The following is a 14,072-nucleotide window of genomic DNA, read 5'->3' on the forward strand; positions in this document are numbered from 1 at the left end:
AAAGAGGAATTGGTTTAATAAATCGTTTTTATTGAATTATTGAGTTATTGGAATTGTTTTGAGAATATTGAGAATTGGTTTTGAAACTATGAGTTTTGGAATTATTGGATTAACATTGAAATTGGTTTTTAAAAAGCATGTTTGCAAATAAATTGAATTTACTTATCTTGCACTTATCGTACTTAGCATATTTTGCTGATCCGTATTTCCTATTTGTTTTGTTTTGCCCTATTTACCTTAATGGTAAACAGTGTTGACTATTTTCAGGTGGAGTCAATATTTGAGCATTGTGAGTTCATGTTTGATTCGTCTCAACGAATGCTCTATTAATATTCAATCGTTATAATTTTAAAAAGTATGTAATGAATAATAATCAAATAGGTGTATTGACAAATGTGTAAAAGTCAAAACGTATCCAATAAAAAGCGACGAAGGGAGTATTATACTTTAGATATAGGGTAATTTTGTGAAAATTTAAGAAAATTTTACCTACAATTACCATTATAATGACTACTTTGAGAACAACTACCATTTAATTATTATTTTTTTTTGTGAAAAAAAAAATCTTCCACAAAAATTTTGAGTTACACAACTACATTTAATTTCTGGCAATAATTTCCAATTGAGGGAGCTAAAAAATCGGTCGTTTCAACGACGAGGGAAGGGAGGAGGGGCGGTTTCATCAACCTGAGAAGGAGGGGTCTATTTTGGGGATGGGGGAAGGGGGGTGGTTTCGATGGTGTAGGTGGGTCGACCGACTGTTTTTAGGGGTAGGGAGGGGCCGACGGGCTGTTATCCGTTGCTAGGGGAGCAGGTGGTCGAATTTCGGTTGGGCTGGGGGTTGGGGCTAAAGGGAGGAAGGATGGTGGCTGGCTGGGAAGGGTTTTTAATTTTTTTTTTTTTCTTTTTTTACAAAAATAATTTGGACCAATTATGTTGCGACACATCACACATGGCTTTTACAAAATAAAAATCACCCTTTCTTTAAGTCACTGGTAAATCGACCTAGTGGAAGAAAATCAAACCAAAAGTTTATAGTGCTCCCTAATAAATGTAAGTTGGGATTATTGAGAGTAAATCGTTGAAAGTTTGGATTAATAAATTAAAGTGAATTTTTCTATAAAATAAAACTTAGATTTTGGAAGCACCCAATATAATAGATCGAAAAGCGAAGACAAGTCGAATTCAGGGTTAATTGGAGGATGAAATGGAGTCGTTTGACTCTTGGAATTGCCCTTTTTTATCTCTTTAGTTTTAATAAAAATGTGTTCCTTTAATGGAAGTGGTGTTACTTATATTTGTTGGGAGATGTAGCAAAATTTCAATTTCAGATTTACATAAACCCTTGTTGAAGGAGGATGGTAGTAGGTGTTGTTAAACCCATTTGTATGTGATATCGGTAAAAGTCATCATAACATCATGACCTTGTATGAGAATATATACTCCCTCTGTCCCATAATATAGTTTCTGTTTTCCTATTTTAGAGACCCAAAATGTTGTTTCTGTTTCTATTTTTGAATAGTATGTAAAGACCATTATACCCTTATTTTTTACTTTATTCATTGAACTTTCTAATTTACCCTTAACTTATCCACTTGCATTGTACTTTTTTCACTTTCTCTCTCTAACTTTTGTCTATAATTGGACTTTTCACTTTTTTCCCCATAAATTATCCACTTGTCTTGTACTTTTATCTAACTTTTGTCTAGCTTTTTTCCACTTCTCCTCCCATTTCTTAAATACCGTGAACAAAAAACAATATGAACTATATTATGGGACGGAGGAGTATAACATATGGTTTTGTCAGATCACAAAGAAATGTGATTGACATGTATGAAGCATAGATCTCAAGAGGATTTTATCCATTTGAATTATTGGGGTCCCTTAGAGTAAAACATACTGATTTTGGGTTGTCTCCATCATTTCAGCAACATTCATAGAACTTTAATTGTATGTTAGAATATACCTTGCACAAAACGAAACATCATCACCAACTTCCCTCATTCTATCAATAGTCCCATCGCATGTTTAAATGTATATTGGTAAGCCTTATATGCGTTTTCCTCACTCGTTGTAATAACTTAAAGGTAAATATCGCTAATGACCTTAATTGATAGTGTGTAAGGGCTTCTTATGCCAATAGTAACTTATGTTACTTACTGTCCTTTTGTTTGTTGTAAACTCAGTTTAATTAATGTAATTTCAGCTTTTTTAAAAAAAAAAATCTACAAAACTTACAAAGAATTGATACAAGCTTTGGTGTATAGAAATATTTAAAAATATTTAAAACATGTTTACATAAAACCCTTATAAAGCTCTACATGTCTTGTAATTAGACGATCATATAAAGACTCGCCTCATTTATTTATCAGACGGATCTAACCCATATTATAACTATGGCGGGTCATGGCTTTTAAAGGCCTCCATTCCTATTTCTTACCTCTCTGAGTTATTTCATTGAAGTGCACTCAACGTTCTTCATTGAAGCGTTCTCCGTTGAATCTAATTCTTGGATCCCCCATTGAAGCAGCTTCTAAGGTAAGTTGTTTGTTGTTGTTATCATCATATCAATTTCACAATCTAGGGATTATATTTGATCTAATCTAATTTAATTATCAGTGCTTTAACTTTAGGGTTCGTAAATTCTTAGATTATGAAACATCATATCCAAAAGAAAAGAAAATTATGAGCGTAATTTGATTATTGAATCAAATATCCCTAAAATTATGTATTTTTCGAGATAATTCAATATGAAATCAAAACTCTTTTACCTGGGCCCAGGGCGGCCGCCCCTTCTGCCCTGCCTCAGGGACGGGCTTGGTTCATCTAGTTGCCTGCTATGTCTTGTAGTTTTTTCTTTTATTAATGGACTTTTTGCCTCCTGAATTCTGCTGCAATTGACTTTCTTTCTGAGTTTAGTTGATTATAAAATGAAAATATGCCAAAAATTCGTTGGTTTGATTGCATTATGAGCTGTTTTACTTTTGTGTAATGTTTACAGTCAGTGATTTAGCTGAAATATAATTGGGAGTTGCTTTCTGTCTTAATTTTTTGTCCAATACAGTAAGAAAATTATGGAAGGAACTTAGAGGAATTGTTGTATTATGTCACAATACCAAAATTTTGTGAAATTTTAGGTATGTTCTTCAGAAAAATACTCGTATAGAGTTGTCTGAAATTTCATGGATGGTCTTTTTTTATCCTATCTGCATTCTGGACATGTCTTGAATTTGAAGTTTATGCCTTTCGCCTGAAGCAGAACCTACTGCGGTTTCAGTTCTATCAATCGCGGATTTGTGGTATCCCTACCATTTTTTTCTTATTATCAATTACATTGGTTTATAATACCATACGGTTCCTTATGACGATTCATGTTTGCCAAACCCTAATCATTTTTGGAACTAAGGCTTTGTTGTTGTTGTTGATCAATCACATTGGTTTATAACATATACTGCTAAATTTTTCCATTAAATCCTTGCATTTTGATTGTTCTCTTGGCATTTATCAAGATACTGATACTCTTATTTTATATTTTTGTATTTGACCAGGGATTTTTTTATTTTTTTATTTTTAAATTGCTCAACATGAAAATCATCAGGTTCTCTCAAAACCTGAAGTTTACAAATAAGAGTTTTGAGCCAACTTTTTCGATTTTCATTAGAGATTTTTCTCTTTGGTCAATGAAGAAAGACCCAGATCTTGAATCAGCTCTAACAAATAACCGTCGTTGGATTGTGAATAACCAAATTAAGAACATAATCCTGAGATACCCTAATCAGGTAGTACCTGTTAATTTCATCCAGAAGAAGTACAAGACCCTTGATCTTCAAGGCAAAGCTCTCAATTGGCTAAACAAGTATCCATGTTGCTTTGAGGTCTTTCGAGAAAACGACGAGCTCTATTGTCAACTAATCAAAAGAATGATGTGCCTAGTAGAGGAGGAAGAGGCCATCAAAGAAGAGCAGGAGCCTGTATTTGCTGAGCGGTTGGCGAAAATATTGATGATGAGCTCAAACCAAAGGCTTAATGTGGTAAAGCTGGATGAATTGAAGCGGAATTTCGGTTTTCCTGATGATTATCTGATTAGAATAGTTCCAAAATATTCAGAAATGTTTCGGCTTATTAATTATAGTGGGAGGAAAAGTTCTATGGAGGTCGAGCTTGTGTCATGGAACCCTGAGCTGCCGATTTCGTGCATTGAAATGTCAGCTAGCAAGCAGAATTTAGAGCCTCGCTTTTCGTGTTCATTGCCTTCGACATGGATTAAATCATGGGAGAGGTTTAATGAGTTCAATTCAACGCCATATATATCACCTTACACTAATCCCAGCAGCTTGGTTGAAGGATCAAAGGAGCATGAGAAAAGGACAGTGGCCTTGGTACATGAATTACTATCACTAACTCTTTGGAAGAAATTGTCTGTCATAAAGCTAGGCCATTTCAAGAGAGAGTTTGCTTTGCCAGAGAAGTTAAATGTTTTGCTGTTAAAACATCCTGGCATATTCTATGTAACAAACAAGTATAAGACCTACACGGTTCTCCTCCGAGAGGGATATAATGCCTCAAAGCTGATTGACAAGGATCCACTAGTTGTGGTGAAGGATAAATTTGGGGAATTAATGCAAGAGAGGCTGCATGAGTACAATCAGCGAGGGCGTTTATTGAATCTAGAGAAGAGGAAGAAGAAAGGTATAATGATGCCTAAAGTAGAGAAAAGGAAGGAAAAGAATGTGGAGATATCTGAAGAAGAAGATCCAGCAGGTCAGGCTGGACGTCTATTTGATCCTGAGGAAAGGAAAAGGTTTTACAAGATACTATTTGAGGACGATTCCTGAGAAATTGAGAATATGTGGTGTTCATCAATTGGGCACTAATTAAATGGACAAGGAATCTAGCTGCTGTTTTCTTATATCAGGAATAGTAACATGGAATGAGCTTAGAAGTTCTCAACCAATCTAGCAAAACAAAGCAATAGGATTCCAAGATTTGAAGCTTATGCAAAAATATGACCCTCGAATTCGACATAGCATCCAATACTGTAAAACTTCTAGGTTATTCTGGTTGTAAGATAAAAACTCAAGTGCCATATTTGAGTAATTCACCTTTTGTTGAGATTTCAGGTGTTGAATTCTTCATAAAAGCTGGAATGCTGTAAATACAAGGGAAATCACAGGGTTTTTTTTCTCCTTTTTTCCCTTTTGATCTTGTTTTGGTCTTCCTTTCTGTTTATTCTATTGTAGGGTTCTTTGTGACAGCAATGGCTGAAAGATATACTTCTATGTGGAAGATTTCCATTTTCTTTTTAAATCGACGGGTAGTTTCTTATCTGAACTCTTCTATCTTGTGCTCTTATTACTTTTATTATTAAGCCTGTTGTTTTCTTTTGATTTTGGTCTTTTTGGATCTCATTATTATCCTTCGACTGAGTGTAAAGTGAACAAGACCACTATATAATTTCAGTGGATTACAATACTAGATTGCCATAAAGAATTCCTGTAGTGGATGAAAACTTTGTACCTATGATATATTTTGCTAATTTTGGTGCACTCTTTTTCAAAAATGTTGTAGTCTACTGTCTACTTTCATAAAATGTTCAGAATAAAGAACTTTCAATAGTTATGAGATATAATCATTCTAAGCCTTTTTCTGATTGTGATGTCACTAATTTTCTGTATGTCACTAATTTTCTGTTCACATATATTTTGATGCTGCATCCGTAGGGGGTCTATCATGACAAAGAATCCAACCGAAGCAAAGGATTTGATTGAGAAGATGGGTGCAAATGACAATTACCACCCAGGAGGACGACGCAACGCTTAAAAGGGGGGTACTCATGATGTTGATGCTCTAACCTAGCCTGTTCAAGCACGGACTCACAAGGTTGAGAAACTCCAAACTGGATCATCCATGGCCTCTACGGAGACCTTTGTTGCTGAGACGTGTCAATTTTGTGGCATACAAGGCCACATTGCAATTGAGTGTCAATAAAACATGAATGAGATGATGATCAAGCTAGCTAATGCATTCTATATTACGGGACCCAAAAGGCCGTATGATCCTTACTCAAACACATAAAATGAAGGATGGAGAAATCATCCAAATTTCTCTTATAAGAACACTCAAGCACAACAGAATCCACCTCCACCACCCCCTCGCAACAACAACTATAATGCACCACTTGATTTCAAGCAAGGCCACCTCCAGCCAACAACCTATACAACCACCCCCACAAAAATCCAACCTTGAGTTAAAGATGGAGGATTTCATTACCAATACAAACTATACCATCCAACAACTACAAGCTCAAAGCCAACAATTACAAGCTCAAAATAAGCTCATGGAAATCAATTAAGTCAACTTGCTTATCAAGTTGGCCAATCTTTAAAGACTCTAGGTACCTTTCTGGTCAAAGCAACCACCGAAGGGGCATATGATGACGTGACTTTGCGGAGCGGAAAGCTGATGGAGGATCCTCCCGTAAGGGAACCATAATGAGGTTATTGAAGAAATCAAGAAATAGTCACAAATGAGAAAGCGGCCGATAGTTGTGTGATCGAGGAAAAGCCAAAGGAATCAAATGCACCATTACTTGCTCCATATGTGCCACAAGTTCCCTTTCCACATAGATTGGCTCAAGCCAAGTTAGAGAAGAAGTTCGGGAAATTCCTTGATATATTGAAGAAGCTTCACATAAATATCCCGTTCCTTGATGGTATATCTGAGATGCCTTCTTATGCTAAGCTTTTGAAGAATATGCTCTCTAAATAAAAAGTTTGACACTGTTGGAAGAGACATGAACGTGTCCTGGAAAAGCATGTTCGTGCCATGTCGAAATTGAGAACACCACAAGCCACAAGCCACTGCCAAAAAAAAATTCGTCAAGGCATGTCCGTGTCCGAGCAGGTAGGCACGTCCATGCCCCCAGTCGCCAAGCATCAGTACGCAGCATTAGGCACGTCCTTGCCTTAGGTTAGCACGTCCGTGCCTCGTCAGTTTTGAGCGTGCTCTTTTCTTATGTCTGTGTTTTTCCTTCAATACCCCCACACTTTCACGAATTTCTTTCGCTTCTATACCCCCTCGACTTCACACTCTCCTCTCTATACTATCACACCCTCAACACCCTAAATTTCATCACAATCTCTTTTGATCTCCATTATTTTCTGTCTCTACACCTTCTACACCAATTTCCTACGAAATTTTCACCATAATTCACTCAATTTCTCACAATCTCACCAAAAATTCGAAAATCCTAACTTTCAAACGAATTTGGGGGTTTTCTCATATACTTAATTGGAAGCAATTTGTGGCTTGTGGAGCATTCTAAGGTTTTAAAGACTACAAGAACGGGTCATTTGCGGGTATTTGAGACCTATCACAACTTGGGTATACTCTTTCCGCTCTCTTTCTCTCTCTAAAAATTTCATGGCTTACTTTGTGAAATTTCTTGATGAAATTTATTAGTTTGTGATTCTTTTGGGAATTTTTTAGTTATGTTGACCTTGTTTATGTGGATTGTGATTAATTTTGTGAAGTTTCAAATGTTCTTAGTAGTCATGGAGTAGCTACTTGAAAGAGTTTTGACTTTGATTTGGTTTTGTTTTTTTCTTAGTCTTAATTGTTTTGATTGTGATGGAATTTTTGAATCCTTAGAAATTGGAAGCAATTTTTATGAGTTAAGATTGAGTGCATGGTTTGTTGGTGGTTGTAATAGTCATAAGTATTCTAGTTGATTGTGGTATTGTGGAAATCTTGGGATAATTCTTGTTATCAATTAGGGTTGTGTAGCTTTGTTGTACTTGATTGGTTATTGTTTCTTTGATTACTTCGTGGTGTCTTTGATTGCTTAATTGTGAGTCATGGCTTCCTTTTCAAGCCCTAGAAGAAACCAACCAAGAAACACTTCCACCTCCAAACCTTAGAAATCGCCCACCACCACGACAACCCGTTCAACAACCCATTCCACGACCTATACAACCCCCTCCTATTGACACTTATGGAATTGATTTTAGGAACAATGAGCAATATATGGCAAAATTCCTTTAGATTCAACATAGGTCCATTAGATTCCTTTATTTATTATATATATATATATATATATATATATATATATATATATATATATATATATATATATATATATATATATATTAGCCAAGTTAACCGTTTCCTAAGATTCCCTTCGAATGGAAAGTTAACTAGACCAAACCGCTTTAGGATAGAGGGGTATTCAGATAGAGCATTTTGGAGGAACTTAACTAGACTAGAGCAATATGACCCTTGTCGATCCAAAGTCGCATGCATTTTTCATCATGTCCTCAGATATATAGTTTGACTCCTCTCTTGTACTCTTTTCGCTAGGAAAAGCACCGGCGGCTAAGGAGCTATATTTTTTGTGGCATATCGTGGTTAACTCCACTCGAGATGTACAAGGAAATGAGGATGTCTCCGAACGGATTCTTAACCACGGTGCGTGGTTCATGGATTATTTGTACAATGTTGCTGAGGGTTTTGGAGAGATTGCTATTAGGGGTATGATTACCTTGCTTGTTATTGGTGTCACTAATGATCTTGATCTTTCAGTTTTAGAGCCATATAAAATGGGTGGTTCTATTATCCTTGATTTGCAAAGTTTGAGGACAATGAACGGATCAAGAAACAGCAAGGTGACCAAGGTTATGTGTGGTTTGTTGGAAGGCCAAATCTCCCACGTCCTTTGCCATATGCAAACCTCCCTAGAGAGGGTCTCCTTGGGTCGTTCCCCCACACTTCGTTTCCACCCCCACTTGTTGAAGGTGTCCTATTACCGGTGGTGTATGATCAGCAAAACATGGAGGAAGACATCCCCATGCCCAAAGGTGGTGCCCGACCATTTCAAGGTGCTCAAGCATTTGAGGGTGGCAACCAACCACTTAAGGAGCAAATTGCAAGTATAAGGACTGACTTTTGTCACCTGAGGCCTGTCTTTGATGACCTAAGAAGGGATTTTGCGGACACAAGAACAGGGTATGAAAACCTAATGAAATCTCATGACAGCATGGCCACCACTTTTGGCGAGATGAAAAGTCAATTCACTTCTATGCATTATGCATTTTAGGGCATAGGTGGCATGATGTGTCGTCATTTTGAAGGCGGTTCTAGCTCCGCCCCCAGTTATTCCCTCTTCCGGCCAAAAGGGCCTAGTTTTCTCTTTCCCTTGCAAGTGTTGATTGATATATGTTCACATTGAGGACAATTTGAAGTTTAGCTTAGGGGAGGGATTACTTTATGCTTTGTAGATATTAGTTTGTTTGCTTTTGGTTTATTCTAGTCTCTTGTTATGCATTTACATGGTTTTGCCTCAATGATGATATGTGATACATGTGAAATTTTTGAAAATTGAAAAACTTGATTTTGAAAATCCATTAACTTGGAATTGGACTTGAAAGTCTCCCCTTTTGCATTACATAACTCAATAGTATCGTAAGGGTAAACTTTTCGGACCTTGAATTAGAACGAAGCTTTCCATAAAATACATTCAACTTTGAATTGAATAGAAGAACTTGGTCTCTTTCTTTGAATTCTTTTCTTAGAAGACCCTTGTCATGCCACCTTTTGGTTTTCCCGACGGAGTTCATCAAGCTCATTTAGTTGCAAAAGTCTCTTCTCACTCGCTGCTTGAGCATCTAAATGTAAACTTTTAATAGCCCAAAATGCTCGGTGTTCTAGCTCGACAGCTAAGTGATGAGCTTTCCTTTAAACAAGTCTATATATATGGGGTTGTACCAATTGGCTTATTAAATGCCGTTCAATATGCCCATAATGCATCATCAATTTTTATGGACCAATCCTTCCTTATCCTTACTACTGTCTTCTCCAAAATAGACTTGATTTCTCTATTCGAGACCTCGACTTGGCCACTAGTCTGTGGATGATAATTGATGCCAAGCCTATGTTGCACTCTATATTTCTTCAACATTCCTCCGAATCGATGCTCCAAGAAATGTGTTCCCCTTTTACTTATCAACACACACGGTAAACCAAAACGAGGGAAAATAACTTTCTTGAAGAATTTACTTACCACGCAAGCATCGTTGGTTGGAGTAGCAATTGCTTCCACCCACTTCGAAACATAGTCAACGGCTACTAGAATGTATCAATTCCCATAGGAAGAAATCGACACTGAGCCTCGTGAAGAAATCGACTAAGATAAGGCAGCATGTTTGCACTCCTGAATGTCTTGATTATCTTTTCCTTTTTTTCATTATTTTTTAACACTCAATCATTCAAGTTGCATTTTGAGTAGACATTTATCTAGCACTAAGGAACATACAGCTTTATAATTTTCTGACATTTGATCTGCTAACATCTTAATCTGTCTCTGTGGAATAATGCTCACACCCCCACCCGGCCACCCCCTCTGATTAAAACCTGATGTTAATCAAGAGTGAACTTTGTATCGTCTACGAGTAGCGAAAATCAAACCAGTTCAGAACTATTTTCCTCTAAAGCAAACACATTCTTAGTTAAATGTGAGCATAACTCAGAAAAGATTTCATTACAATTGCTAGAAAGTTTTGGCATTTGTCATGCAAACTGCAAAGTTCCCTAACCAATTCAGAATGTGATTCTCTCCTTCAATAGCTTGTACTGCTTTTAATTTTTCATATCATTTGTTCCTTATTATCAAAATCAAAACAACAATTCAAAACTCATTATTTTCAAGTTTGATACTTCCTTTGTTTTTTTTTAATTGACCTATTTCTTTTATCACGCCTGTCAATGCTAAACTTTAACGATCAATAACTTTAATTCTTCATAAGTAAAAATGATAAAAGTTATATATTATAATAGTGCTTATTGAGACTAATTCAAAAAGATCCCACATAAATATGTTTTTCTTTATATATTATTAACAAAAGACGATCAAAGGAGAAATGGTGAATAAAATATGCTTAAGTTTCAACTCAATCCATATTTAATTTACTGAAATTTTGTATAAAACCATTTATCAAATCTTTTTTTTTTTTTGCATATAACCATCTTTTAAAAAATTATTGCAAAAAGCCACTAATTTTAAAACTTTTATTATAATTTACCACTTTTTAACCAAACCCACCAACTATTCTCCATAAACTAATGGTAAATTGCAACAAAATTTTTAAAATTGGTGGACTTTTGTAACATTTTCTTCAAAAAGTGAATATATGAAGAGAAAAAATAAATAAATAAATAATAATTTAAAAGGTAATTTTATTCAAAATTTCCTTAATTTAATAACACTAATCATAATAAGAAAATATGAGTAATTTAACAAAAGTAGTATTAAACTATAATAATAATAATAAGATTTCCGTAATTCCATTGAGCATAAAACAAACATTCAGACTTCCATTTAATTACACAAATCTTCACTATAAAACCCTAATTCCCAACTTCATCCCCAAATTACAAACCCTAATTAAAATCAACCAAACTTAATCTCAAGCCCTTTCACCACGAATCCGACGAGCAAGCTGAATATCCTTAGGCATAATAGTAACCCTCTTAGCATGAATAGCGCAAAGGTTAGTATCCTCAAACAAACCAACCAAATAAGCCTCAGCAGCCTCCTGAAGAGCGGCGACAGCGGAGCTCTGGAAGCGGAGATCAGTCTTGAAATCCTGAGCAATTTCTCTTACAAGCCTCTGAAATGGGAGCTTCCTGATGAGAAGCTCAGTGCTCTTCTGGTACTTCCTGATCTCTCGAAGTGCCACGGTTCCAGGGCGGAAACGATGGGGCTTTTTCACTCCGCCGGTGGCTGGGGCTGACTTGCGAGCAGCCTTGGTGGCTAGCTGCTTCCTTGGGGCTTTTCCGCCAGTTGATTTACGAGCGGTTTGCTTGGTGCGAGCCATTAATGGAGGATTTGGAGGTTTTTGAGGAGAGAGAAAATGGAGGGAAAGTTTAATTTTTTTTGATGTTTGAATTTGAGATGAAGAGAAATGGTGGGATGAGGGGGTTTATATAGGAGAGAGAAGGCGGGAGTTTGAAAATTTTTAGAAGGGGATTTTTGAAAGGTGTCTTTGGGTTGATATTGAGGCGTTGGATTTGATGGGAATGAACGATGGAGATTGGTTTGTGAGGGAGCACACAGATCGCAATCCGTGTATCGCTAGTTTTCGCTTTATTCTCTTTTCTAAATGGTGCGGTTTATTGTTTAAAAAAAAATGGTGCGGTTTATAAGAGCAATGATAAGATATACTGATTATACATTTATACTCCATATTTTATTTGTGGTGCGGTTTATAAGAGCAATGATAAGATATACTGATTATACATTTATACTCCATATTGTATTTGTAGCTTGCTTTTTTTTTCCACCCGCTTTATTTTTTGGTCAAATCTGAATTTGGGATCAATTTTAGGTGATTAGGTTCTACTCCTCTCTCATTTGTTATTACGAGGGATCGAACACGCGGTCCTCCCTACTAATTGCAATCTCAATCACCACTACATCAGCAATCAATTGGTGTTTATAGCTTGCTTTGCCACATCAATTTTTAAAGTACAACAATTTTTAGCTATAAAGTGTTTTAACTGTGAGCTACACAATATACGGAGTATTGTAGATTGCAAAAATAAAAAAATATATAAAAAAAATTGTCCATATGTTATAATATGAGTAGAGTTTATTTGTCTCTTTTTCAATCAAACATGTAGCTTGTTAGAAATTGCTTTAAATTTTCAATCTCATTCCTATCATCTAATCTCCAAATTCTCATTCCCAATTGCCAAACAACCCGCTAAGCTCTTCAACTGATTTATCCATAATTTTCTGCAACACCCCAAATCAAAATAAAAAATTATATTAATCCATTTTCAACTTCAGGTAAAAAATAAAAATAAAAATAAAAAAAACTACAAAATTTCAATTTCATCAATTTTGATCAAACCTTGATGCTATTTAGAGACAAAATTCACTACAAAACAATTGTTAAAGCTCACTTATAGTTTCAAGCCGAAATAATAAACCAAAAAAGTAGTATAAATTCATCAAAATATTAGACCTAGATGAAATGAAAAATAAATAAATAAATAAATACTATCTTCACAATAAATTAAAAACAATAATCAAATTTTCAAACCCAAATCAAAAAGCTCACCTACATTTTCTTAATCGATTTATCTAAGCTAACGAAGAAATTCATCAAAACAAATGCGTTTTCTATCTCTTAAACGCAATTTTCTAGGTTTTTGCGGGGGTGAGGGAAGGGTTTCGGGGGAAGGGAGGCCGGCGAGGGGTGGGGGAGCTAGGTGCGGCGAAGGGTGGGGGAGGGGCGGTGGTGCGATTGTGGGGTTTTCTGGTGGTGTGGGTATAGTGGGTAGAAGGGTGGTGGTATGGTGGTGTGTTGGTGGCTAAAGGAATGGGAATGGAGATACGTTGGGGAGTGGGGAATTGAAACAACTTAGAAAGATTTGGGGGAATGGATTGGAGAGGGTTAATAAAATGGGAAAAAAGAAATAACAAACAACAACAAAGGGAATGAGTGAAAGTTGATTCTCATTCCCTTTTGATAAATACTCCCAACCAAACGGCCCATAAAGTTGTTGTGATTTTTAAATTATACTTCGTACATTTTTAGACAAAATTATTTAGTATCACCATTTATATAATTATTAAAATTTGGCAATCAGTTTAAATTTTATATTTGCACATGTACCTCTACTATAAATGTCTCCAAACAAAGGGATTGAAGAAAGTAAACAACCCCAAAGTTCGGATTATTTCAGAATAATCATAAGTTGAGATTATTAAAAGAAAATACGGCAAAATTGAGATTTTTTTACAATTTTTCATAGTTATCTTTACTTTGTCTACTATATATTAGCATAAAATTATTCCCACTAAGTATAAGCACCAATTCATCTCTTTTGAAGTTTGATGTTTTGGTACTTTATCATGCAACTAGACTAAATTTCGAAAATTATTGCATGGTTTGATTTTTTTTTTTTTTTTTTTTGAATAAATTGCATGGTTTGATTTGTAAAACTTAAATCTGAATAATAATAATTAATTGCAAGCGAGTGACACTTCATGCAAATTTAATTACAAAATG

At 35.6% G+C, this 14,072-nt stretch overlaps 2 protein-coding genes across 4 annotated transcripts; one reads left to right on the plus strand and one right to left on the minus strand.

Moving 5' to 3' along the window:
* Positions 1 to 2,310: 2,310 nt before the first annotated feature.
* LOC110735724 (protein ROOT PRIMORDIUM DEFECTIVE 1-like) lies at positions 2,311 to 9,668 on the plus strand. 3 transcript variants are annotated; one of them, XR_002514165.1, is made up of 3 exons: positions 2,383 to 2,538; positions 3,549 to 5,314; positions 5,721 to 8,056. XR_002514165.1 is itself a non-coding variant. In XM_021915909.1 (2 exons), the coding sequence occupies exon 2, from the start codon at positions 3,585 to 3,587 to the stop codon at positions 4,833 to 4,835; it is 1,251 nt and encodes a 416-aa protein (XP_021771601.1). In that variant the 5' UTR covers positions 2,383 to 2,538; positions 3,549 to 3,584; the 3' UTR covers positions 4,836 to 8,056. The 3 variants fall into 3 exon arrangements, 1 of the variants encoding a protein (XP_021771601.1); XR_002514166.1 differs by lacking the exons at positions 3,549 to 5,314; positions 5,721 to 8,056 and adding an exon at positions 8,359 to 9,668 and having other exon boundaries at positions 2,311 to 2,538; XM_021915909.1 differs by having other exon boundaries at positions 3,549 to 8,056.
* Positions 9,669 to 11,289: 1,621 nt separating this feature from the next.
* Positions 11,290 to 12,157, minus strand: LOC110735726 (histone H3.2). The gene has a single exon (XM_021915910.1). It carries the CDS (start codon positions 11,868 to 11,870, stop codon positions 11,460 to 11,462), a length of 411 nt encoding a protein of 136 aa, XP_021771602.1. The 5' UTR covers positions 11,871 to 12,157; the 3' UTR covers positions 11,290 to 11,459.
* Between the last annotated feature and the right edge of the window lie 1,915 nt (positions 12,158 to 14,072).

Source organism: Chenopodium quinoa, unplaced genomic scaffold, assembly GCF_001683475.1.
Source record: "Chenopodium quinoa cultivar QQ74 unplaced genomic scaffold, ASM168347v1, whole genome shotgun sequence".
In the NCBI taxonomy this organism is placed as follows: Eukaryota; Viridiplantae; Streptophyta; class Magnoliopsida; order Caryophyllales; family Amaranthaceae; genus Chenopodium; species Chenopodium quinoa.